General features: G+C 38.6%; 1 protein-coding gene across 5 annotated transcripts in view; it reads left to right on the forward strand.

Annotated features, from left to right (window-relative positions):
* The window catches only part of LOC135209089 (transducin beta-like protein 2), a 76,419-nt gene that overhangs the window by 19,188 nt on the left and 29,643 nt on the right, over positions 1–27,588 (forward strand). For 2 of the 5 annotated variants that reach the window (XM_064241679.1, XM_064241678.1), the window contains exons 2-3: positions 17,120–17,329; positions 21,146–23,485. In XM_064241679.1, the coding sequence (XP_064097749.1) occupies positions 17,164–17,329; positions 21,146–22,749 (1,770 nt within the window). In that variant the 5' untranslated portion in view covers positions 17,120–17,163 and the 3' untranslated portion in view covers positions 22,750–23,485. Of the gene's footprint in view, positions 1–372; positions 486–10,139; positions 10,276–17,119; positions 17,330–21,145; positions 23,486–27,588 lie in introns of those variants that run through there. The other 3 variants (XM_064241680.1, XM_064241681.1, XM_064241682.1) reach the window with 3 other exon arrangements.

Raw genomic sequence — 27,588 nt, forward strand, 5'->3', positions numbered from 1 at the left:
TATAAAGATATTTAGTTTATTTGTTTACAGATCGCTTCTATTGTAGTCTTGGCCCACTATCCTAGATAAACTAAGGCAGATACATATTATACCTTCGAGGACTCCTATCACGTTTTTATGAAGATCATATAATATTACAAGACAATCATAAGGTAACTTTAAAAAGATAAAGTGAATATAAATACAAATGATACTTGAAGCAAGCTGAATGAAGCATGGTAATGTACGCACTGTAAAAGCAAAACAAATTTTTGCTATCCAAGTTCACATAACTTTTAATTTTGTCCTCCGTCCTATTCTATTTAGGTGGATATCGTTTTACTATTTATGGAAATTGAAATTCAATTAATCATTTTCTTCGTTTACTTCTAGCGATGACGGAAGTCTTGTTTCCTTGTAAATGCTGCGAAGTAGGATGTGGGCTTGATGGATGCCTTCTAAATCTTGTTCTTCTGGAATGTCCTGAAGAATATCCTTGTGTAATTGTATGTGTTAACAAGTGTGTTATGTGTTTAACACTTCTTTTGAAATCATTTGATGTGATTATTATTATATTCCATGTATAACCATTCTGTATGTTCATGGTTCAATACTAAAGCATTATTGGCAACTCGACTAAAAGTGGTAAGAGATTAGTACGTATTGGTTAATCATTCTGTATTTACCGTAACACTAGTTATTAGGTTCTCATTAATTAGATATTCAAGAATTAATATGTTTATCTCACTGAGGTCTTAATTACTACTAAATAGTACAAGTTTTACAAAAAAACATATCAATCTTATGCCTTCTGTATTATTTCATCTAGAAATTTTCTTTTAATCAACATTAGTCATATTTTCCTTCTATGTCATAGTCTTGGGCTGTCATAAACCAACAAGCTCTAAGTCTGGAAAAGTTCATACTTACTCTTCCTGAGAAGTGGAGCCAAACGCTACCCTATGAAACTAAGAAGAGTTCTCCCTTCCCTGCAACAGTCGTGCTTGCACACACTTAATGTGCTTAATAACACCTGATTCAATTGTGGGGGATAAATGAAATATGTTTTGTTCATGAAACTTACCTGTCAGATATATATATAGCTGTATTCTCCGACGTCCGACAGAACTTCAAAACTCCCGGCACACGCAGTGGGCGGCCAGGTGGTTAGTACCCATTCCCGCCGCTGGGAGGCGGATATCAGGAATCATTCCCATTTTCTATTCAGATTTTTCTCTGTCGCCGGTCGGTAAACAACTGTTTACAGACCTCCGCCTAGGATTTTGAAACTTCTTGTGCTAACTTGAGTATTCTGATTGACTTTTGGTTTTGATTTGGCTTGTTGGCTTGGCATACGTGATAGTGGATTTGATTTGGATTTGGCTTTGACTTTTCTTTGATTACGATGTCTGGATCTAGCTCTGCTAGCTTCAGGGTGTGTAAGGTGCATGAATGTAAGGTGAGGTTGCCGAAAGCTTCGGTAGACCCTCATTCAGTGTGCTCGAAATGTCGTAGTCATGTATGTATGTTGAATGATAGATGCATCGAGTGTGAGCAATTGACTGAAATTGAATGGAAGGCATATGATTCTTACGTGAGAAAGTTTGAGCGTGATAGAATCAGGAGGTCTTCCTCTAGGAGTGCTTCTGTGAGTAGAAGTCAAGGTAGAATTGTATCTCCATTAAATCCTCCTGTAGATGTAATTCAACCTGATCCTGTTGTATTGCCTCCGAACAATCAGGAAGTGTCTGCAGAAGGAAGCGTATTATTTACGATCATGGAGTCGATTCGCGCCTTGGAATCTAAAGTGATTGCTCTACAGTCAAATGTGAATTGTGATAAAAGTGTTAGTGCATCTAGTGTTGTGGAAGGGGGGTCAGATCGGTCCCATAATGCCTCTAGGCCTAGGCCCCTGCCGGACTCCCAGGCCTTAGGGAGAGGGCAAGCCGAAAGCCGAAGGAGGGTTACGGGATCTAATGACCGGTCTGACGTCCCTTCGGCAGAAACTGAGGACGAATCTCAGGCTGCCGGTGTTCGTGCAGCGGGCACGAATACTTAAAGAGTGCTTCTCTTCTTCCGAGACTTCCTCTCCTCGCCGAGGTTTGGACGCCTCGGAAGACCTCTCAGGGGGAGAGCGGCAGGGGAAGCGCAAGGTGGTCGCACAAGCGGCCGTCGCCCTTGTCGCCCTCTTAAGAGAGGTTTCAGAGAAAAGGACGCTTCACGTCCTTCTGACCATTACGTAGATTCGTCACCTGAAGATTTTGAAGCTTTTCCGCCACAGAAAAGGAACAAGACTTCATCAGGGGAGGACTCTTTCGAGCGTCAAAGTCGCTCTAAGCATGTTCCTGAGTTGAAGGAAAGGGCATCCCCTCGCACAGGATGAGTCCTTCTCCTGATCGAGAACTTTCCCCTTCAAGGAAAATGCTTTGGGAAATGCAGAGACAGTTAGCCTCCTTTTTTGAGAGAAAGGAGGCAGAAACTAGTCATCGAAGGAAGGATAGGTGGCTGCCTGTTAAGAGGACTAGGCAGTCCCCGGCTCCTACTCCGCGTTTTTCGGCCTTTGAGTCTCCTCCTAGTAGCCGACGCATTAGAGAACGTGATTACGTTCCTCATGAAAGGGCGTCTAGGAGAGACGAATTTGACAGAGACGTGAGTTGTCGCACAGGCGGCCGGCGTCTTTGTCAAAAGGCCGAGAACGCTCAAGGATCAATATCGGAAGTTCAAGCTTTGCATGTTGATGATCACGCTCGGCGTCTTAAGCAACGAAGCGCTTACCAGGACGCTCGAGAAGACGCTTTTCAAGACGCGCGGAACGCTCGCCAAGACGCTCCAACTGACGCTGTTCCAGGACGCAACGGGCGTTCCTATCGACCATCATTGACGCTCAGCGTCCTACACATCATGACGCTCAGCAAGACGCTCGAGCTGACGCTGTTCAGGACGCACGGCGTCCTACACATCATGACGCTCAGCAAGACGCTCGAGCTGACGCTGTTCAGGACGCACTGCGTCCTACACATCAGGACGCTCTGCAGGACGCTTCTCAGAACGCGCGGCGCCTTGCATATCGGGACGCTTTCCAGGACGATCAACAGTTGAGTCCGAAACGTCAGGATGTTTCTCATGTTAAAGTGTCGAAGTCATCGCGATCTTTGAAGGGCGCTGATGACCGAGAGAAGGATTCGTCTAGTGATCGCTGCCCTACTGATGATGACGAACCAAATGCGTCAGCGTCGTCAGACTATAAGACGTTGACGGATTTACTTAAGAAATTGTTCCCAGATAATTTTCAAGCGCCCGTTCCTTGCTCTCCACCTTCACAATTTGCCTCATCGAAGGCCAGGAAGGCCCCTGGCTTCGTTAAGATGGCCACTTCGCTCTCTGCGAAGAGAGCGTTTAAGAGAGTCCAGGATTGGATGGATTCAAGGAAGGTTAAAGGGAAGACTTCGTTTGCACTTCCTCCATCTAGACTGAAAGGGAGAGCTGGGATCTGGTACGAAACAGGAGAAGAAGCAGGATTGAAAGCACCGTCTTCTTCTCAAGGAGATTTCGCCAATTTGGTGGACGCTCCAAGGAGGTCTTATTTGTCATCGGCTAAGGTTTCCTGGACAATGACGGAGACTGATCATCACCTCAAGGGGTTATTTAAGACGCTAGAGGTGTTTAACTTTTTAGATTGGTGCCTCGGGGCTTTGGATGTACAATCGAGGAGTCAAGACTCGATTTCGCTGGAAGAGCTTTCGAGTGTATTAGCTTGTATGGATAGAGTAGTAAGGGATGGCTCTGATGAGTTAGCATCTCATTTTGCTACAGGTCTGCTAAAGAAGAGAGCTCTCTATTGTAGCTTTGCGGCGAAAGCAGTTTCTCCCGCTCAGAAAGCGGAGTTATTATTCGCCCCCTTCTCTACGCACCTATTTCCGCAGTCCATGATTAAGGATCTGTCGGTAAACTTGCAAGAAAAAGCAACAAGGGACCTCTTGACTCAATCTTCCAGACGGCCTACTCCTCAGGCTTCTACTTCAACAGCTCCAGCACCCAAGAAGAAATTTAAGCCCTTTCGTGGAGCACCTTCCTCTAGAGGTTCTTCGAGAGGAAGGGGGTCCTTCAGAGGTAAGATCTCTTCTATCAAGAAGAAAAAAAAAATTGACGTTTCTGCCCTTCAGGCACCTGTAGGTGCGAGACTCACCTTATTTGCTCAGGCATGGAGGACGATAGGGGCGGACACCTGGACCCTAGATGTGATCGAGAGAGGATACAAGATCCCTTTCCTCTCTGCGCCTCCTTTGAGCACGAAGCCGATAGACCTGTCGCCCGCATACCAGTCAGAGAAGCAACAGATCTTACTCGACCTTCTAGATCAAATGTTGGAAAAGAAGGCCGTAGAGGAAGTCCTGATGCTGGATTCCCCAGGCTTCTACAATAGGTTATTCCTGGTTCCGAAGCAGTCTGGGGGATGGAGACCTGTCCTAGACGTCAGCAGACTGAACATTTTTGTAAAGAAAGAAAAATTCAGGATGGAAACTTCTCAGTCTGTGCTAGGGGCCTTAAGACTAGGGGATTGGATGGTGTCATTGGACCTTCAAGACGCTTATTTCCACGTCCCGATCCATCCCCAATCAAGGAAGTTCCTGAGGTTCGTTTTAAAAGGGCAGGTCTTCCAGTTCAGGGCTCTGTGCTTCGGTCTGAGTACGGCGCCGATGGTGTTTACTTTCCTCATGCGGAATGTGGCGAAATGGCTTCACCTATCGAAGATAAGAGTCTCGCTCTACCTGGACGACTGGCTAATCAAGTCGCCTTCGAAGTCAAGGTGCCTGGAGGACCTTCAGACGACATTACAGCTGACGAAGGCACTGGGCCTTATAGTAAATTACGAGAAGTCCCATCTGATCCCCACGCAGTCCATCGTGTATCTGGGGATTCAGATGGATTCAGCGGCTTTTCAAGCTTTTCCATCAAAGGAACGTCAGCAGAAATGCTTAGAGAAAGTGTCAGCCTTCTTAGGGAAAGAAACATGCTCGGCGAAGGAATGGATGAGTCTGCTGGGAACCATTTCTTCGCTGGAGAAGTTTGTTTCCCTGGGGAGGTTGCACCTCAGGCCACTCCAGTTTTTTATGGCAGAAAACTGGAAAGACAAGAATCTAGACTCGACTTTGATTATCTCAAAAGCGGTCAAGGATCATCTGAAGTGGTGGCAAGATCCGACCAAACTTTCGGAAGGGATGTCCCTCAAGCTTTTGAGCCCCGACCTAGTGTTGTTCTCAGACGCCTCCATGGTGGGCTGGGGAGCAACACTAGGAAAGGAGGAAGTGTCAGGCCTCTGGAGAGGGGAACAGAGGTCCTGGCACATAAACTTAAAAGAATTGGAGGCTATTCGGTTGGCTCTTCAGTTCTTCAAAGAACGATTGGTGGGCCGAGTTGTCCAGATCAACTCGGACAACACTACGGCTCTCGCTTACATAAAGAAGCAGGGGGGGACACACTCTCGATCACTGTTCGTGATAGCGAGAGACATCCTTCTATGGGCGAAAGCTCGAAACATAGTGATCCTGACAAGGTTCATTTCAGGAATTCAAAATGTTCGAGCGGATCTTTTAAGCCGTCGACATCAGTTGCTTCCCACAGAATGGACCCTACATCTAGAAGTTTGTCAAGAGCTATGGAAGTTGTGGGGACGGCCGCTAGTCGACCTCTTCGCAACCTCGAAAACGAAGAGGCTTCCGATTTATTGCTCTCCAGTTCTCGACCCGGAAGCAATAGCGGTAGATGCCATCCTATGGGACTGGACGGGGATGGATGTGTACGCCTTTCCCCCGTTCAAACTCTTAGGAGAGGTAACAAGGAAGTTTGCGGCGTCGCCAGGAGCGAGAATGACTCTGATCGCCCCCTTTTGGCCCTCAAGCGATTGGTTCACGGAGGTCATGTCTCTTCTGGTAGACTTCCCGCGAACCCTGCCAGAGAGAGTCGATCTTCTCAAACAGCCCCACTTCGAGAGGTACCACGGAAACCTCTCCGCTCTGAGTCTGACTGCGTTCAGACTATCAAGAAGTTGGCCAGAGCGAGAGGTTTTTCAAGATCAGTGGCAGAGGCTATTGCCAATGCGGAAGAAGACTTCCTCTCTCGAGCAGTTTATCAGTCGAAGTGGGCTGTCTTCAGGAGATGGTGTAGGAAGAAAGGTATTTCCTCCTCCACGACCTCTGTGAACCAAATCGCTGAGTTTCTCCTGCATTTGAGAAATGTGGACAAACTAGCAGTGCCCACAATAAAAGGATACAAGAGTATGCTGTCAGCTGTCTTCCGCCACAGAGGATTAGATCTGACAAATGATAAAGATCTTCACGATCTGTTGAGATCGTTTGAGACAACCAAAGTACTACAACCGAAGGTTCCATCATGGAACCTTGATGTAGTTCTAAGGTTCTTGATGTCGGCTCCCTTTGAACCTCTGCATGCTGCCTCATTGAGAGACACTACTAGAAAGGCGATTTTCCTAACTGCTCTTGCCACGGCAAAGAGGGTTAGTGAAATTCAGGCAATTAGTAAAGATGTGGGTTTCAGAGGACACAGTGCAGTGTGCTCCTTGGATCCTAATTTCTTAGCGAAGAATGAGAACCCATCTAACCCCTGGCCAAAAACCTTTGAAATCAAGGGGTTAACAGAGTTCATCGGACAAGAGCCAGAGAGAGTCCTGTGCCCTGTCAGGGCTCTCAAATTTTACATGCAAAAGACCAAAGATTGTCGGGGTCCTTCTGAGAACTTATGGTGTTCTGTTAAGAGACCCGACTTTCCTATGTCGAAGAATGCACTGGCATTCTTTTTACGAAGCACCATCAGGGAGGCCCATGCGTCCTGCTCGGATGGTGATATGAAGCTTTTGAAAATAAAAGCCCATGAAGTGAGAGCTGTTGCGACTTCAATGGCATTTCGAAAGAATATGGCACTTAATGATATCATTAGCGCTACTTTTTGGCGAAGCAACTCTGTGTTTGCTTCACATTACCTGCGGGATGTGAAGACGGCATATGAGAACTGCGAGTCGCTAGGACCATACATATCCGCCTCCCAGCGGCGGGATTGGGTACTAACCACCTGGCCGCCCACTGCGTGTGCCGGGAGTTTTGAAGTTCTGTCGGACGTCGGAGAATACAGCTATATATATATCTGCCAGGTAAGTATGAACAAACTTTATTGTATCATAACAATAACATTTTCCCTAATTGCATTGATTCTATTCTTAAAATTATAACTTATAAAGTTCCACCTTATTCAATTCTGGGTAATTGAACCGAGTCTATCTCAAGAGGCACTTGTAACCTTTATATAATTCCAGTGATTGAACGGAGTATCTTAAACACTTGTAACTTTGTAAGTCGATACTTGTATTAGGGCTTGTGCCTTGTATGATAAGGCGCCCTATGAGGTAATGTTAGACTAGCGATAATCTATACGCTAAGTCGGTTGGTATTGCACTTCCATCTTCAATGGAGTGTCTGGGGTTTTGTAGATCACTTACGAAGTCGGTATTATCTTTACGACGATGTGTTAAACTCATGGTTCGGTGAGGTTCTTGTAGAAAACACAAGGTATAAAAATAGTATATTCTTCTGAAGTTTTACATGATGAAGATCAGGTATGATCGTATAAGTCTTCTATGACGATAGCTTGATCGCTTCTGCCAATGATGATGGCTAATCCTATTCCTCTACATGATAAAGCTTAGGTAAAGAGGTACAGGTCTTCTAATGACGATAGCTAACTCTGTTCTGCCCGTCTACCATCTCTGTTACAAGTTATGAAGGAACAGACAGTAGTTCGAACATATGAACATACTATCAGATGACAGTTTCATACGAACACACAATCGAATGAGACACGCTACAGATCACGTAGGCCGTTTGAATAATAGGTCGGGGTAGTTGTCTCAAGCAGGGAGCTTGGACTAATGTTTATAAACAATTGAATGACTACAGGTGACGGCATGTTATCTTAGCTTACATACTTATTGTATACGTCATCTTTAGCGTCTCTAGTCTGATCACATTCCTGCAAGCAATCTGGTTGACCTCTTTAGTTTTAGACTTTTATATATATGGACTAACATTCCATATTTTTATTATGTAAACACTTACATTAGCTCGGTCAGCTACCAAAACCAACTACTGAATATTACTCAAACTTGACTTGCATTTGACTTATAGGAGTGTGATACAGACACTATGTGAATATATATATATATAAGTAAATAAAAATTCATGGTGTACATGAATTGATTCAAGTAATAAAATATAAAACAATGATATTGGTAAATAATAGTGATCACATGATATATAATGATACAGTTTTTCACTTCATCTCTTTAAGATACTTATGCTACAGAAAATACTAATGTACTCTGATAATTGCATAGAATGAAGATTAACATGATAAAAATCATATTTTAACTGATAAAAAATTTCATATATGAATTGATAAAGTTATTAATGTTTATGCTGATTGATTCGTTGATTTTTATGCTAAATGTTATATATCTGATTCATTAATTCATATATTAACTCATAAATAACTGCAGATAATGGTAAGATATAAGGTAACAGATTGATTATAGGCTACCTGATTTGTTTATACATATGTATATGGATTCATATAATTATGATTAATATATGTGCAGTTTAAATAGATTCCTATTGCGTACACGCAAAGATATATTTCGATTCTGTTATTTATGATCATTTATATATAGATTCCTAGTGCGTACACGCAAAAAATATATTTCGATTCTGTTATTTATGATCAATTATATATAGGATGCATGATACTTTATATATATAGGATACATGACCGAGGTTATACTACTTCACTTTTAACTAGCTTTCGAACAACATTTCGTCCATTACACAGTTCCAGACAACCACCTTTAGCCAATTGAAACGGCCTTTTTCAATGGTTAAAACAAGGGGAAAATTTGCCTGGGCGGGTCCAACGTTCTATTTTGCGCTCATACTTATTCTCTGCATCCTAAGCTACACGATTACGTTCGCGATGAATAGATCATCCCAGCACGAGTCCTTCGCCAGCAAAGTAGAGTTGAATATCCTTCGGGTCGTAATTGTCGGAAGTATGTCCCTTTTTGTAGTCGAATTCCGACAGCCGCTGGAGCGTTCCGCATGAAAACGAGATTAACGACGAGATACGGTGTCGGTCGAAGAAGTCCATGAAATTCCTTTCACATTGTAGGCGGTTGTTACTTGACTGTAGTCGTCCGCTGCGACGAACGATTTTTTGAAGTTGCGATGTGAAACTCTCGTACTGCAGGATACTGTAACCAGGTTCCATTAATCAGCCTGCAAGTGAAATTATACTTGTCACAAGGGCAAAGTAAATTCAGACAACATCCAAATACAGGGGAGGGGAGAGAGCCATTTAGACCAGACTTAACCCACATGAATTCGCTGATATTTCGGAATTCAAAAGAGTCCGCTGTACAAACTTTTTTATCCATGGCATTAACAATGAGTGAACCTATCCAGGTCTATGATGACTTGTAAAAATATCCATAATTATAAAAAATAAATAGATATCATTACGAATCTCAAAGAAAATTCGATATTACTGGTAGTAAGTTACTAGACAAAGAAGTGGAAAACGGAGCTAATTGTAAGATTGCCAGGCAACAAAAGAGTCAAAGAGAAGATTAATCATGATTCTATGTGCCCTAACAAAAGTTTCATATTCAATTTTCTCGTGCGCATCTTCTGAGGTTAACTATTAAAACATTATTAATAGGTAGGAGATGCAACGAAAAACCCACTATGTAACTAATTTCTATATAAACTTTGGGTTTTTCAAGAAAATGTGACATTTTCCCATGAATGTTTTACTTGAATTGTAATAGGCTAATGTTGCAAGTAAATATTTCATATATACATATCTTGATACTTCTAAATGTCTATGAGGTTCAGAAAAAAAAAAAATTTATTCATTTTGTTGTTATAGAAATTCTATTTGCTTATATTGTTCATTAATTTTAAAATGATTACAAGTCCTTAACTAATTGCATTACACACACGGATAAGAATATGTTATGTGGCCTGTCATGTGACCTATGAACCACATGTGAAGTTCATGAACTAAGCATTCCTTTCTCCAGTCAATCTGCTTTTGCAAGCAGAGACGACACACAGATGAAGCCTGTGTAAGCAGATTATTGAGGTTAAAAGGAACAAATGCTGATACGGCAATGATGACGTCGTCACTTGGCAGGAGATTGCTCTCAGCCAGCTAAGAGTTACGTTACTTGCTGTAAGAGATACGACTTTAGTATTTTCAAATGATATTTTAGTGTTTTAATTCTCCACCCGCATGAGAAGAATGTCTGAAAAAAAAAAAAAAAACAACAGTACCAAAATTGAACAATATATTAGTTTCATGTTGGCATTATGTTAAATAAATATTCCTTATTCAAACTATATGAAAAAGGTTTCCATACAAATTCTATATATATTATTAGCCCTGTATAAGATTCATATAGGATTATTCCATAGATAACATTTTCACTTCTAGACTTCCTGACTTTAAAATCTCTTTTATTTTATTTTATTTATTTATTATTTTATTTTATTTATTTATTTATTTAATTTCTTTTTTTTTTTTTTTTTTTTTTTTTTTTTTTTTTTTTTTTTTTTTTTTTTTTTTTTTTTTTTTTTCATTGACTACGAATATAAATCACCGGGACAGACAATATGTCAGTAGGTTTTGATATGTGTTTGAACTTTTAGCTTATTTGTCATTACTAAAGCGTTAAGTTAGAGTTCAAATCTTTACGCATATATATTTGGATATTTAATGGTTACGTTTTGCTTATTGATATTATCGTGATTCCTTTTTTATTATAATTTGTAACCCTTCCGACTTCTTACGGAGTGTATTATATTGACTCCACTTGTATCCATATTTATTCTATTTTTTTATATTTATTTATTTATATATATATATATTTGATAAATTAATGGTTGGCTTGAATATGTGGAAAAGTGTTCTAGCGGCGTACCGTAGAAGGCTACTTGCGGCATCAATTCTATAGATACAAGATATATATGATAAAGGTATTTTAAAACCGCGAGAACCGCTATAATCCGGTTGGATCCAATATCACTAGTTGTAACTCGTAAGACATTGACACTTCCTATTTAATTATCCGATATTCTACCAAACCGATTGACTCTGGGTGATAAAATATATTATTGGTTTTCTTAATGGAAAGGAATTCACACCACGTGTTAAGGAGATTATTATTGATTTACACCACCCGAGTCACAGATTATTATGTGTTGAATTCCATATTTACTGATTTAGCACTCATAAATATTCGTAACGCACTCAATTGCGGTGTTTGTTTTTAGTGCTATTAATTCTATATAACGTGTCAAGGAACTATTAACACTAAGAAGTGTTTATTCCCTCTGTCAGACTCGTAATTCTGTTAATAATTCTACGTATATTCTTTCAAGGATTGATTTGGCACAGGATAGGCCCTTAACTGACAGGTGTCTTAGTGTGTCCCTTGTTTTCATGACACGTGTTACAATCAGTTATGTGCTTTTTATATCTGTAAGCATTGTAGGCCAGTAAAATAGTGATTTGGCTTTCTGTGACATAGTATGGAACCCTGGATGACGGAATGCAACCAGTTTATGACGATTGGTATGAAAGAGATTATTACTACTACCTGGTCGTTAGTCCTCTGCGGTGTTCTTCGGGTTTTCCTCGTCACAGACCTACATATAACATTACATTTGATTACATTATTCTGATACACATACTATAAATATACTTTTGCTTTAGGGTTTCTGCTCGAAGTGTTTATTGTTTTTTTCCTAGCCACTGACCCTGTTTCCGTTTCGAAGTGTTTATTGTTTGGTGTTTATTGCTGCTGACTCTGTTTCCGTTCGAAGTGTTTATTGTTTGGGTTATGTCTGTTGACGCTTGCTTTGTTCAGTTTGTAACAGTTCTGCGCTCCAACCCAGATATTCAATGCTCGCGATCTCTTGGTTTAAGGAATTTTCTTGTTTAGATACAGTTTTAACAATAGGCACGGATATTTCTATATTTTTTAGTCTAATTAATGGTTCTTTGCAGTATGGTGCGGGATTGCGGGATAATGCGTCAGCTATGATAATTGCTTTCCCAGGTAGATATCTTATCTTGGCTCCAAAGACCTGAATGATCATTTGTCACAGAGTTCCCTTTGGACTGTGATTAAAGCCTTTGAAAAACTCGGTAAAGGACTCATGTTCAGTAAGGACTTTATCAGGATCAGGCCATGATTATGAACTTAAAATGTACTAGTGTTAAAGATACCTAGCCCTTCCTTGCCTATTACTGCATATTTACTTTCAGAGGGCTTTAGTTTACGTGAATAAAAAGCTATAGGGAAGAACTGTTTATCATATTACTGAAGTAGTATCCCTCTTACCCCTTGGTCTGAGGCGTCTGTTGCAATAAAAAAAAAATTCCTTATTTAAATCAGGGATTTTTAAGTTAGGTAAGCTGCATTATTCCGCTTTTAAGATATCGAACGCCTGTTGATGCTTTTTAGACCATAATCAATCTACGCTCTTCTTCGTAAGAGCTGTTAAAGGAGCTGTCATGATTGAAGAGTTACATATTTACATACGATTGTAATACCCACTACAGCGCAAAAGTGCTGTATCCCCCTTTTACGTTAATAAGTACCGGAAAGTTATGAATAGCCGACACCTTACCATGGACTACTTTTAAGACCTTGACCAGACACATAAAACCTAGATAAACATGTTCGGTTTTTAAAAAACTCACATTTAGATATTTTACTCTGAGATTATTTGTCTTTGTCTCTGTAGCACTAGCTCTACTTTATGTGAATGTACTTCTAAGGTATTAGAAAAGATTACAAGATCATCCATATAGGCATGTAGGGTATCCCCTAAAAATCTCCAAACACTATATTGTAATTGGGGTGCAACGTAAGCCGGAGGCATACGTAAAAATTGATAATGTCCCCTGAGTGTGCTGGAAAAAAAAACGGTGTATGAGGTACAATCACTTAGGTAATGGTATCAGGTAAAAGCCTTTAAGTAAGTCCAAGTTGGTGAAAAAAATTTATTCTAACCTAACAGAGATAAGATGTCGTCGGTGCATCGCCACTGGAAACTATCGGAAGTCGTTTCCTTGTTTAAGCGACAGAAATCTACGCAGATACGCCAAGTCCGATCTTTTATGGCATGACGTTTGAGGGAAAAATTATATGGGCTTATTTGATTTCCTAATGACTCCTATTACTAACATTTTTCAACTTCGTCATTTATCTCTATTTTGAAATTTCATTGAAAGTCTACACGAAGGTACGTATATAGCTTAATGTTTGTCCTTAGACCGTATTTTGTGTTAAATTACATCCGTTTTTTCCCAGAGATCACTCGCTAGTGGAGAAACTTCCTGGTATTCAGATAAAAGATAAAAAAAAAATTCTGCTGAATCACCTCTGCTTGAATGACTTTACGGATATTACTTTAGATAGATTATCAGAGAGATTCATCCACGACTGGTTGGGCGTGATTAAAAATTAGCAACAATAAAAAATGCGATATTTATAACTTCCGTATCCACGATATGTATACTTTTAGGGCTTTGTTCGCGGAAATCGTTATATTTCAGAGTGTCGGGAAGGATTAAAATTTCATTTCCCAGCAAAGTCTTTTTACACGCACTAAGACATTCGAGGGTGCATGCTTCTCGAGATTTTTGCGTGTAAAGTGCGACTGTGGTTGTGGGAGAATTCTGTTGGGTCATTTGAACAATGTTACGATTTATGAGACAAATGTATAGTTCCTTTATATAAGTTATTATTTGATTAACTGTCTCATTTTTGTTCAAACGGATTTTAATATGTTTGAAGGTTTATAGGATTTTCCTTTGATAAACACGCCTTATTTTGCAGGATGTAAGATAATATTTTGTATACCCCTAGATGGATCTTACAATTACACTACATACAGATCAACGTTTTTTATCTGTAAACGCTCGCTTATCCGGACTTCTCATTAGGGAAGTTCGAACAACAGACGGTGAGTCCGTAAATACTGGTAATTAATTGTACTAAAGGAATAAATAAGATATTCTAATTTTTACGGCGCGTACAGTCGGGCTTAATCCACCAGTATTTATTATAAACTTAATGTATTAAAATTACTAGAACCTGCTCTGATTACTTGATACTGTCGTGTGATGCATAGGAAAAATCCTTTTTAGTTCAAAAAGATATCGGTATGTATGAACCAACATCGCTTTTCCCCACTGTGCTAGAGTCGCTTATTGTGTGGAATTTGCTTCGCTTTGAAAACTCGGCAGATTTAACTAACCTTGACCGCTTGACTAGGTGACACAGTCACCGAGTTTGCTTGTTTGATTCTGAACGGGCTACTGTTTCTATTTCTTTTTGTAATAATTAGGATCCTTCTCTTTATTACCATCGGCAACGTATTGTGTGTTTTTAGCATTATGTTGCTGGTTACGTATAAAGCAATGAATGACGAACTATTAGGAACTGAGCGATTACTAATAAGACAAGTTATCACTACTGCATACAATATTAACTGTTTGTACTTCATTCTTTGCTAAAATTTGAAATAGTGAGGGGTCCTGGTCAGCGCATTTAGCCTGATGAAAGTTTTTTACAGACATGTTATTCCTTGCAATCCAGCCATATTTTTAAAGTTGAGTTGAGTCATTGAGGTTCGATATTTTATATAACTCAAAAAAACTCAAGGCTAAAACTGCGATCGGGACTTTGCAAAGGAGCATTTATTGTCATGACCCGAAATAGTGTTACCTCTAATTTATATAGATTTGTACGGGTGTTCCACTTGTTTTTTGTGTGTTTCTAATCACTACGGTGCTTAACGACCCTATCCATGCATCTGTATAAATACAGACGTCCACTGCGTAAACGCATATTCACTGTTTAATATGATTTGTTACGTAAGGGATTAATAATCACCCAAAATGATAAAATTAACATAGTATATGATTATGATATTTCAGTAGAACTTCTGGAAACAGACACTCAAAGATAAAAAAACTCGCAGTAGCGAAATCTCAATGATGTAGATAATTTCTGTAAAAAAGTAAGATTAAGAATGTCTCGTAACTTCAGCCACAGGAATAACGAAATTCGACCTGTAAAGGAAACACTCAAAGTTACTCCAAATGAATAAAAAATTGTACTTAGCTTGCTTTTGTGGGAAGTCACGGTGTTCCGATAACGACACACGGCCTTGGTCCTCCTTCTCTATTTAGCGGATGACCTGGTTTGGCTTCAGTTTCCCCCGTGCGCGTTGTTTCGATGATTCGAGCCTGAAAAGATCCGCTGCTGCAGATGCGTTCGGTTTGTTTCTTGCAGTGCCGGAAACGCTCACTAACGATGTTTTCTTGAATGATTCTAATGAGAGACGAAGCTTGCGTTGTCGTAGGAAAAAGGACACGTCGGTTTTGTTTCTTGAAGTTATTCACTAATGATGATACTAAGTTGCTTGAAGAATCTCTTGCTTTCGTCGTTGTTAAAGAGTTCTTGTTGTTTTCTGAAGTTGCTCACTGATACTATGTTGCTTGAAGAATCTGCTGCTTCCGTTGTCGTTGACTTCTTATGATACATGATTTATTATTCTGGTTTTTCTTCGTAGGACGTTGTAGAGTTCTTCTGGTACGCTGGCCACCAAATATTAGGGCTTGTGCCTTGTATGATAAGGCGCCCTATGAGGTAATGTTAGACTAGCGATAATCTATACGCTAAGTCGGTTGGTATTGCACTTCCATCTTCAATGGAGTGTCTGGGGTTTTGTAGATCACTTACGAAGTCGGTATTATCTTTACGACGATGTGTTAAACTCATGGTTCGGTGAGGTTCTTGTAGAAAACACAAGGTATAAAAATAGTATATTCTTCTGAAGTTTTACATGATGAAGATCAGGTATGATCGTATAAGTCTTCTATGACGATAGCTTGATCGCTTCTGCCAATGATGATGGCTAATCCTATTCCTCTACATGATAAAGTTATGAAGGAACAGACAGTAGTTCGAACATATGAACATACTATCAGATGACATAGTTTCATACGAACACACAATCGAATGAGACACGCTACAGATCACGTAGGCCGTTTGAATAATAGGTCGGGGTAGTTGTCTCAAGCAGGGAGCTTGGACTAATGTTTATAAACAATTGAATGACTACAGGTGACGGCATGTTATCTTAGCTTACATACTTATTGTATACGTCATCTTTAGCGTCTCTAGTCTGATCACATTCCTGCAAGCAATCTGGTTGACCTCTTTAGTTTTAGACTTTTATATATATGGACTAACATTCCATATTTTTATTATGTAAACACTTACACTTGGACTTGAATTTGTTCTTAGTCACTTGGCACTTGTGAATAATTCTGCAAGTTCACAATTCACTTTGGATGGCTGCAGTCTCACTTCCATACTCTGACACTTCCCTCACCAGTGCCTCGCCTTCTGCTATTCTCTCTCTCGTGTGATCGGTATATATGGGCTCTTCATTAGATGCCTGTTATTGATATGTCTTCATGTTTCGTCTATAAGGGCTCGCTTTTCCATTATTGTTCACGTTCTACTTTTAGTGTGTTTCATTCAACGGTTGTTATTAAGTACTGAATGTCTTCTTAATAGAGGTCACTGGCGAGTCTGTTATTTATCAATTATTCTCTGTATGCCCTTATTCATATATTAAGATTTTAGTTTATTCGATTACCAATCGCTTCTATTATTAATGTAAGTACATTTTAGAATACAAGGGAAGTTGCTCTAGGGTAGTAATGCATTGCACTTTCATTTGAACTAAGAGGTTCTACTTGCACAATGTCTGCAGGAGATTGTTGCATGGTTCAGTGGTGTGAGGAATAAATGACCTCTGTCGCTGACAAGTTTGACAGTGTACACCACACATTTTAACTCTTATTTCTGTAAGAAAATGGTTTAACCTTAGTTTTGTAATTCTGAGATTCCACTCAATAGAATTCTTTTGATGTTTTGTATCTTTAGCAATAGCAACAGCTCAATCTCATAAATTAATTGATCTTTTAGGTGACAAGAAATCGACAGGAGATAACTCTGCATCGAAGAAGGGAATGACAAAAGTTTCCAAAAAGAAAGTAACTCAAGATTGGAAGAAAGTTCCCCCACCTACCAGTTACACTCACCCAGAGTTGATAACGTCGTTGAAAGGCCACACAGGCAATATTACGAGCGGAAGTTATTCTGCTAACGGCAAGCACTTTATCTCTGCAGCGGACGGTAAGTTCTTTTTTTATTTGTTGCAGTTGAAGTTTGTAGAATGGCAACATTGTACACGTGGCTCAGTGCAATGTAGGCTTTACTTAAGGTTCTTTGCAGCATCCCTTTGTCCCCCAGCTGCATTCCCTTTCATTCCTTTTACTACACCCCCACTCATATTCTCTTTCTTCCATCATACTTTCCACCCTCTCCTAAAAGTTCTTCCAACTTTATTTTTTTAGTACCAAATGACCTCATGGGTCACAGCACTTGTTATTTGGCCCAATTTTTATATTCCAATTCCCAGACATTACATACTGTTTATGATTTCATGTTCTCTGCTACTGGAGTCATTTGTACAAGAGTTGCTGTGTACATATACGTATGTTGTTCTGGTTTATTGGTGTTTTGCTGAAATCCATTGATACAAGATATTAAAGATAAGACAATCTTTTCACTGACCTATATTGGGTGGTTTAAGCTGCCCAAGTGCTAAACCAGTGTTGCTGATAAGAAATCTCCTCCTCCTCCCCAAATACCTATGTGACGGAAGTAGGCGGAACACTTGGAAGTGTAGACTTAGATATTGTAAAACTCTTGCACCATTGTACCTTGAGAAGGTCTACTTTCTTCGTACAGTAGATAATTTTTTTTTTTTTTTCCAATATTTGAAATGGTATTTTGATACAGCAATATTTTCCATGGTGGAACAGTGTTTCCCTTCTTTCCACTGATATACATGGTTTTAAGCACAAAAGGTTAAAAACTTGATCAGATTCATAAATAATATTGAATATAGTACCTTTTTATTTGTTTGCAGTCATCATTCTTCCTTTGTGCATGGCAGACTGTTTAACTTTGATTTATGATTTCTTAAAATTAAATTCTAAGAATTTTTTTATGTACCATATATAAACTTACACCTAATGTAGCACTGTAATCCTCTATATTAGTCTTGTACAGAGTGAAACTTTTTGGTGATCCATTTTACTCAAACCTTCTCTGAGTGTAACTTAATTTATTAATTTTATTTAGCCAGTGAATTACTCATGCCTTCATGATAGCATCCAGTAAGATACAGGTGCCTTCTCACAGTTCCAGTATCTCATTTGCTGGACATCTTCCTTCAACCATTCTCAGATTTTATGAACCACTAAACTGATCTTAACATCTGGAGTTGCTGTTCGTGCTAGGGAGTTGCTAAATTCTCTTTTCACTAAGTTGTCTTAACTACTATTAACTGTGCTCATAACAATTCTCATCTCATTTTGAATTAGTACCTTAGTCCATCCATATTAATTTCTACAAATAAGTCATGGACTTTTTAAACTCCATCATTGGGATGCTTGTAATTATTGCATCTTGATTTAAACTTCTGTTTGTCTCCTTCAACTCAGTCACTTGATCCTTTTTTCATCACTTCATTAATCTTTTTCTTTACACATTTACACTCAATTTTTATTCTCTAAACCAGTGTTGTGTTGTCCAAACATTTTCGCCTATTGTACCCTGCATTACCACCTCCTGTTACGTACCCCACCCTCCCCCACCATGTCTGACCAAACTCGTTTTATTTAGGGTAATCGTGCAAATAGTATATTCATTATGAAGAGTGCATTATAGGAGTGCTGGTCAATAAATTCAAATTTATTACACAAATAAAAATTATTTAATAACAAAATGCTTGAAAATTTCCACACCGTTCAGTTGACCTGCATCGTGAATTTTCACAATCATACTTTATTGTATATATCACTGGCTTTGGCATGATTAACTTGACAGTAGCACTAATTAATAGCTACCTTCCTTTGGTAGAAAAACTAACTTCTGTGAAAGGAGTACTATAGTCCATTTGAACCCATCTTGTTTACTAGGTAATGTTTACATGTTTGGGCAGTAGTCTTATTATCAATCATGTACCCAATTGTATGATGCCAAAGTAACTACAGTTTTGTGGGTGTCTTGGAATAAAGTTATGAGTCTTGCTGCTTGTAATACAGCTGTAATTCTAATGATTTTTCCTAACTGTATTTTTTGTCATGAAGCCTAGCCTTTTTTTTTTTTTTTTTTTTTTTTTTTTTTTTTTTTTTTTTATCTGATACTATGGGAAAATAGGTACAATTTTGTCCCTGGTAAACCATTACCTATAAAACTTTTAGGAAATTCTAAATAGCAAAGTTCATCGCCAATCTGATTGGCCAAAAGTGTCCTAGCGGTCAGTTAGACTATTTTCTATATTTCATAACATCCAATCATTCCTATCTGCAACCTTTATAGAGACGATGAGGGTGAATGAGATGAATACAAACCAATAGTTTTGCTCAGGACTTGGTTGAAATCTGCAAGTTGTAAACTGTGTACAGTTTTAGAGGACTTATTTCATGAAGCTAGTTGTAGATGAATGTCACTTTTAAGATAAGTGTTAATATGTAGATGGTATGTCTTTTATTAGATTAGATCCTGGAGAGATACAGACAGAAAATTAGGTATTTAAGAGTTCATCATGAAAGCTAGCCATAGGAGAATTGTTGGCAAGTTTCAAGGTTAACATTGATTCGTTGGTAGGATTTTTACTAAATTATCAATTTGGCATGGAAAGTTAGACATCAAAGTTGTTTGCATCATACCGATTATTATGTGTCCCAGTTTATGAAACTGTAATATTAACATCACAAAATAATTGTGATTCCTATGTAATTCAAAATTTAACTCAACTTGATAATAGTATGGTTCTCAGAAATAGTGATTATGAAGGTGAAGATAACTAAACAAAACTGGAAACTCAATGAGAAGGATAGGTTAAGAGCACTGCTTCATTTGAGAAGTACATTAAAAATCATGAATTGCCTGTAAAGTATTTATACAATGGAACAGAGCAAAGTTTGATTATATGTGAAGACTTGGAATCAAGATGTTTAAAATCTTCAATTTCACACTGTTTAACACCCGTAGCAGCCTTGTGTCATGGTTGTGGAGAAAGCGAGAGAAGAAAGTAAAATCGGGAACAAAGATGCATAGTGTAGAAGTACATCCGTTTAAGTTTTAACAAAGAGGCCACCCATTTGCCCATCTGTCATTGTGCCAGGGTTAATGGTCAGTTCAGTCAGAGGAAAAACAAGGCTATTGCCTCGACAAAAACGTTGTTCTCTGTTGTTGATGTGGAGTGAACAATGTACTTTATATTCAGAATAATGTGCACATTACAGGTAGTTGCTTTATATTTTGAAAAGCACATTACAGATAATTGCTTACACATGTGACAGGAACACTTGATGTATGTCATTGGCCAGTGGAAGCCATATATGTATGTGTTTTATTTTGTGAGCTCGATTTTTTCAATTGGTTATGCAGGCTCTATTGCTTATACATTTTTTTTATTGCTTAAGTTCTTGAATTCCTTTTGAATGTTTTTTTTTATTCTGCAATTTCCAAATTCCTTCAGTTTTGAATCTGAAATTCGATTGATTTATGCAGAAAAGTGTTCACTATATAAAAATAAACATTTTAAAATAGTTTGTTTATTATTGTGCATTGGAAAAACTCGGTTTTATTCAAAGTTTGTTTAATACCAGAAGTGTTCTTGCATTTTTCCTTGTTCTTGCTTTTGATTTTAGTCAGGGCGTTATGATTTCTTGTTAGTGTGTGTTGATGAGATAAAGTTGCAAAGGAACTTAGTATTGGTAAAGTGTCTGTGAAGCAGGGTAAATGCAGTGCACTCTGCTTAATGAGGTGGTTATTTAATTCAAATTATATGCTGTTTCTTTTATTGCATTAATAGTATGATTTATTTTCCTTTGTTGACCAACATTAAGCAGAGTTCACTGTGTTTCTCTTCAGCTGGCAGTGGCAGACGATTTGACCCGGGCGGCAGAGGTGTCGGTAAGGCAGAATTCTATTCGAGGCAGTATACCCTAGAGGACTGCCTGATCGGCTCGAGCATTTCCGAGGGAAGCAGCAGTGTGGAGGAGCTCGACACTTCCTCTGTCAGTAGCAGCAGTCAGGTGGCCACAAGCAATGCTCCTTCAGACACGGAGGACATTCTAACGTCGTCTAGTAATGGTAAAATGTCAAGGCGACAGCGCAAAAATAAGAACAAAAAATTCAAGAATTCATCCGGTTGTTTTTCCACGTCGAAGATGGTGAGTCAGAGCACCAAGGAGCTTTTCAACAGCATTGGCAGGACAGAAGAGGAGATCTACAACCTCCTCCTTCCCCTCTGCTCAGTTGTCGAAGAGAGGGTCCTGAATGGCTACCCTTACGTCACTAACCAGGGCGTCCACGTCTTCAAGACAAGCGGCTACTCCACGCTGGCTGCCGCTCTCAACGGTTGTGAACTCGTCCATGCAGAGCTGAATCGCATGCAGCACTTCGACGTACAGAAAAAGGTGGACGTCGACGGGGCAAGCTCCGATTATTCTGAGCCAGAATCTGTGGAGGATCTCAGCACAGGCGATGGGTTTCACGAAGACTGCCAAGATACGTCTTCGGGGGTAAGCTCCGATTGCAAAGAGAACGACGGTGATGGCGAGGGGCCGTTCAGCAGTGACATGAACATGAACTATTGTCGCACTCTCTTGATAGAGACCAGTGGAAGTAATGAGTCCAAAAGAGAAGTAGAAAAGTGTGTTTCAGGGGATCAGAGTGTGGAGAAATGTAAAAGATGTAGACAGAATTTCATTATTGGCAATAATGGAATGAAGCCTTGTGAATACCACCCAAAGAAACTAGTGTTAAGGAGAGATGGTAGACTCCATTATCAATGTTGCAATAGGATGAAAGGGGTAGAGGGGTGTACAAGGGCTAGTTTTCACGTTTACCATAATTTAAGATCTGGGTTGAACGGTCCTTTGGAAGGGTACGTTTCTAGTAAGGAAGGAAGACCCAGAGTGATAGGAATAGATTGCGAAATGGTCTTCACCACGAAAGGTTTCGAGTTAGCCAGGGTAACGTTAGTTAGTGTCAGCGGGAGAGTTTTATTAGATTCGTACGTCAGACCCGAAGGCGCAGTATTTGACTACAATACTCAGTTTTCGGGGATAACTGCCAATCACATAGAAGCCGCACCCCCCTTCCATGAAGTCCGGGAGAAAATACTGAGTTGCGTGTCTTCCAGTTCAATTCTCGTTGGCCATAGTTTAGAAGGCGATCTGTCTGCAATCAGGTTAGTCCACCGAAACGTTATCGACACCTCCCTGATCTTCAAGGGTCCGCAGACCTCTCAGTCTTGTGGACCCATCCCACACAAACAGTCTCTGAAGTCCTTGGCGAAGAGACACTTGGGTCGTGACATACAGAAAGGAGGGAGCAAAGGGCACGACAGTCTGGAGGATGCTACGGCCGCCTTAGATTTAGTACTCAGACAATTGAAAGAATCTCGTTGCGACGATGCTTTGCAGTCGCTGAAGGTTGCGCCTTTACCGCTAGCACTCAAGAATATGTGATGTGAAGAGGAGAACAAAGTTGACTTTTGTACTGCTACTGGAACCCTGACTGTGAAAGATCATATCACATATTGTGCCTTAGGTCTTTTATCATTAAAAGAAATAATCAGGAATTTGCCTCTAGCACTGCAGTATTCTGAATGCTGTGTCTTTGCTCAAAGCTGTTGTTTTGTTTTTATTTGAATGTGTTGTGCATTAGGATGCATTTCATAGTCTTTTACGAGAAACTTGTGCAGGAGAATTTTATCCCGTTGATTTTAGCGTAGGTGTGTTTCTAGGAAGGCGTGAGAAAGTCAAGTCGTTGGTGGGATTCCCACAAGTGGTTTTTTTTTCGTTTTTATTTCTTTTAGAATAGATTCGGTTTTCTTTTTACTAGGAGCATTGAATTTTAGTTATTTTAATTGCCAATTTTTAGGAGTACAGTATTTTGTTTCCATTTTTCAGTCTGTCAGAATTTGTTCAAAGTACGTAACGTGTGATTTCGAGGTTGGAGAAATCCCGAGGCAGCTTTTTAATCCAGGGGTTAGTGGTACAGATTCATTTGGTTGTGATAAGTCTTTCTTAAGGTTAGCCATTTTTTGGTTGAATTTGTAAATAGTACTTTTTTCACTCGTTTTTTGGTGAGCGTGCTTTGCTCTTTAGTTGTGAACGTGATAGTTTCATTCCATTGTTTTATCACTCGACTTGTGAAACATTAATGAAAGGGATTTTTTTTTTTTTTTTTTTTTTGGTTTTTTTTTTTTTTTTTTTTACTTGTCAATTCTAGGGTCATGTCAGTTGGTTATTTATATTTATCGTTAGGTTTCTAACATCAAGTTCGGCAATTTTGCTTTCAGTTAAAATTCTCTGTTCCTTTCTGTTCTTATCTTCAATTGGGTTAGTTTTAGTCTGACGTAATTTTCGTTATAAGAAAAATTTCCTGTAAGTAAAATTCGAGAGAATATTTAGGTCCTTTTAATGTTACTAATTTTGTCTATTTCTGTCAATTTTATATTTTATGGTGTTTTGTCACTTCGAGATTCACGCCGCAGATGCCGTTTTGTAAGTTGTTTTGGAACCTTGATAATGTGTGAGATCAGTTTAGAATTTAGTACAATTGTGGAAATATACTACAGACTTCTCAAAAATGTTGCACATAACAAACGCAACTTTTTTGTTATTACCCAATAAGAAAGGGAGACTAGGAGTTGTTATTGATTAGTTAGGAATTTTGTTGCTAGTGTTTCCAGTCACATGTGGTAAGACAAGTAAGTTGTATATTGATTTAGTGGTGCAACATAAAGGACAAAGGTATTGTAAACAAGGTGTTTAAAGGGTTTGCCAGTTAAACATTTTTGTCGTCTTGCCTGAGTCGAATTTACATTTTGTTATTCATTTTGGATATCTGTAAAATAAGTACAAGTGTTGTTCTGTAAAACCTTATGTTTTTGTTTCTCGAGTTACTTGTATTTGTTTACATTTGTAGGAATTTTTTGTCATTGAGCTTTCTATTGTCATGAACACTTTTCACATTGGCTTCCCTTTCTTGTTGTGGTTTTATTTTGCAATAATTTTTTATGTTTATTTTGCTATTTTGGAAACCTGGAAGCTTTATTTGTGTGATAATTTTTCAACTTTCTCATGAGAAATTTGACAAAACTTTGCTAATTTTGCATTTTAAATCCAAGAATGCCTGCCCCCTGGTTCAGATATTTAATTTGTCTATTAAATACATATGGTATTGTTAAGAATTGCCTTTTCCCGATAGAAATTCATACTTTGTCAGTCAGTTTAAACTCCTGATCCTTGTATCATTTGCTGTCTTCAGTATTGGAAAATAGTATTCTGTCATTCCCTCAGTATTACAAAGGTAGTATTTGGTCAAAATTTTGCATTACTTAGAAAAGGTATAATGAGACATTTTTCCTCCGGCATCAGTCACATTTTTTATACAAAATGCAAGAATGGGGACTAAGTATTCAACAAATCTTGGCTGATCTCGATGGGCAAAATTACTTAATGCTGTCTTTTTAAGGTTACCTAGTTAGGGAAACGTATATATACTTCCCCTACAAATGCGTTTTTATTTTTTATACTTTTAATGTGTGAGTGTTTATTGAAAGACTTGAGAAATTCGGTGAATTTTCATTTAGTCTTTCCATAAATACTTGGTGAATGTACAATATTGTTAGCAAATTTCCTGCCATTAACTAGAATAGGCCTGGTGGTTTCTTGTTTTTCCTTTTTTTTTTTTCCTTTTTTTTGTGCTACTTTTTGCCATGTTGTGGTAATTCAAGTCATAGGTTGATAGGTACAATTTATATATACTGTACTCTTTTAAGCTTTTCTGCCAATTGAAATTAAAAAAAAAAAAAGATATTACTTAACTGCAGGTATGTAGATATTAGATATGTGCACAGATTGGGGAAAAATCTTTCAATTTAAAAAAAAAAAAAAATCCTCAATCTTTTTACAATTTTATCCAGTTTTTCCCATTATTCACTGAATTATGATCTTAAGAGGTCAGACACTTAAATTTTTTAGCGAAGGAAAATTCTTTCCGTGGTAGTTTAATGAACCAAACTCTTCCTGTGAACCTCGTATACTTAGGCAGCCTGCTTCGATCTCAAAATCTTTGGTCGGTTGTCTGGAAACATTCCCAGTCTGATGAAGTGCGAGAGTTGTTGGGTGGTTGGTTATTAATTGTAACTTAATTTGGGTGAGTTTTAATTTAATTTGAGCCATTTTTTTTTGGAATCTGAACACCTGGACATTCACATTTTTATTGAGATGGTGGTCTGAAATGCATACAAGGAAGTTCTTTTTCATTTATGGTTTCAGACGTGACTTTTAAATGTTTTTCTTATTTTTATTTCTTCTCATCATGAACTAATGAGATTTGTATTTTGGAGATTACGTAATTTTTTGTCAGCAGTGCAAAAAGATTTAATTTAATTTTCTTGTGGAAAACTGAAACTGTTCAAGATTTTACGAATATTGTACGAATGCCTCGAGTGTAACCGTGTGAATGACTGATGTCGAAAATGTATGAAGTTGTATTTATTTGTTGCGCAAGGGTTGCAAGGGCCATTTGTTCATGGGAGTTTGTTTTTAAGCTACTTACTCTATTATACTCTCCATTGAATTGCCGAAGAACAATGTCAAGGGCTTCTTTTGAACCCCACTTTGATTTTTATATTTTATTTTACTCTGGGTCTGAGAGACTCCAGATCTCCTGCCTTAAAATGTTTGGGCTCGGTCCAAGCTATACTTTTCACAAATATTTGGCAAGTTATTGCTATGAAATAAAGAAATGAATATGTCAAGGTGGTTTTTCTTTCTTACCCTTGAGTTTTGGTGAGATCATGCTGTGCATTGTAGGTATTACTTGAGGTTCTTTGCAGCAGCATCCCTTCAGACCCTACCAGCCACCCCTTTCATTCCTACTACCTCCATTCATATTCTTTTTCTCCCTCTGTACTTTCCGCCTTCTCCCGACAATTGTTTCAAAATTTTCAGTGCAAAATGTCCTTAGAGGTTCCAGCACATCCTCTGACTTAAATTTTTTATTCCAATTTTTACACATAATTCCTACTAGTTATACCACAGAAGCAGTGTTCATATAGCCGAAGTAATTTTTTCGAGTTGTAACAGATTTCCTGCACCGAGTGCCTAGCATAATGTCCCTTAAGCTCCAGAGTTTTGTAAACTTTGTTTTCAACAGAGAAACTACTTTGCACAGTTTTATGGATATTTCAGGTGCCTGCAAAAATGGTAAGCTTCTGTGCAAAAAGTAGAGCAAATTGAAAGATTTTAAAGTATCACCTTGCACTTAACACCATAACTTGTTCAGGTGCAATTATATGTGATGGCTTTGGCATAAGGGAAGGCTACAAATGGTTGAAAAAGCAGTAGGACAATACTTGGAATTGGGCGGAGACAGTGCTCTTTGGGAGACTGGTTAGAGAATTTAGTGCTCAAGGGGTGTCAAACGGTGAAGAATATTGATCTGAGAGAAAAGCTACAAAGTAAAGTGGCTGTATAATGCCTGAAGAGGAAAAAAAAATTTTGAAGTACATATCAACAAGAGTAATCCGTAAACAAATGAACTTGTGGTGCACATAAAGGCTTATAAAATGTTTTGAGGCAAGGTCCTGGCTACTGGCAGTGAAAATGGAGGAAACATTTTAGAAAGGTTGATTATGCAATAAGACTTAAACAATTTATGGTACTACTGTAGAGAGGTCATATAATGAATGACTTTGTGGAAATGTCTGTGGTCCAGCAGCTGGGAAATTGTCAGAAATATGATAAGATTATGTATGTAATGAGAATGGAAGAAGATATGTAGTCAGAAGAGTAAAAATATGGCAGTAACAGGATGAAGACTTTACGAATGCCCAGAATGATTAACCTGACAGATGTGCAGGTCGAGAATGCAAGAGTCAAGTTGGTGTAGAAGATTTGTGTGTTAAACTGCACTAGTGGAATATGTAGAAATGTATATGACAGTGGAAAAATTAGAGTAACTGGATTTATCTTGAGAACTTTATTTGATAAACGTTTCAGAAGAACTCCATGATTACACAGTTTTGCTGAATTTAAATCCCTAATAAGACTTGGAGTCAGGACCAGTTACAGAAGTAGTAATGACTGCATATCAATGAGTGTAGTATAAACTGCGCATGTTAAAGAGAGTAGTATAAACTGCGCATGTTATTGAGCACCATTAATTCCTTGAGCTCGGTTTAAGGTAATACAGGTACTGATGTTTGAGAGGTACGTAATCGTTTTTGCTGCCTCCTGTAGTACCTAGTAATTGGAGCTTTCATACCCTCTACTGTGGGGTTTACAGGTGTC

Source organism: Macrobrachium nipponense, chromosome 37 (assembly GCF_015104395.2).
Source record: "Macrobrachium nipponense isolate FS-2020 chromosome 37, ASM1510439v2, whole genome shotgun sequence".
Classification (NCBI taxonomy): Eukaryota; Metazoa; Arthropoda; class Malacostraca; order Decapoda; family Palaemonidae; genus Macrobrachium; species Macrobrachium nipponense.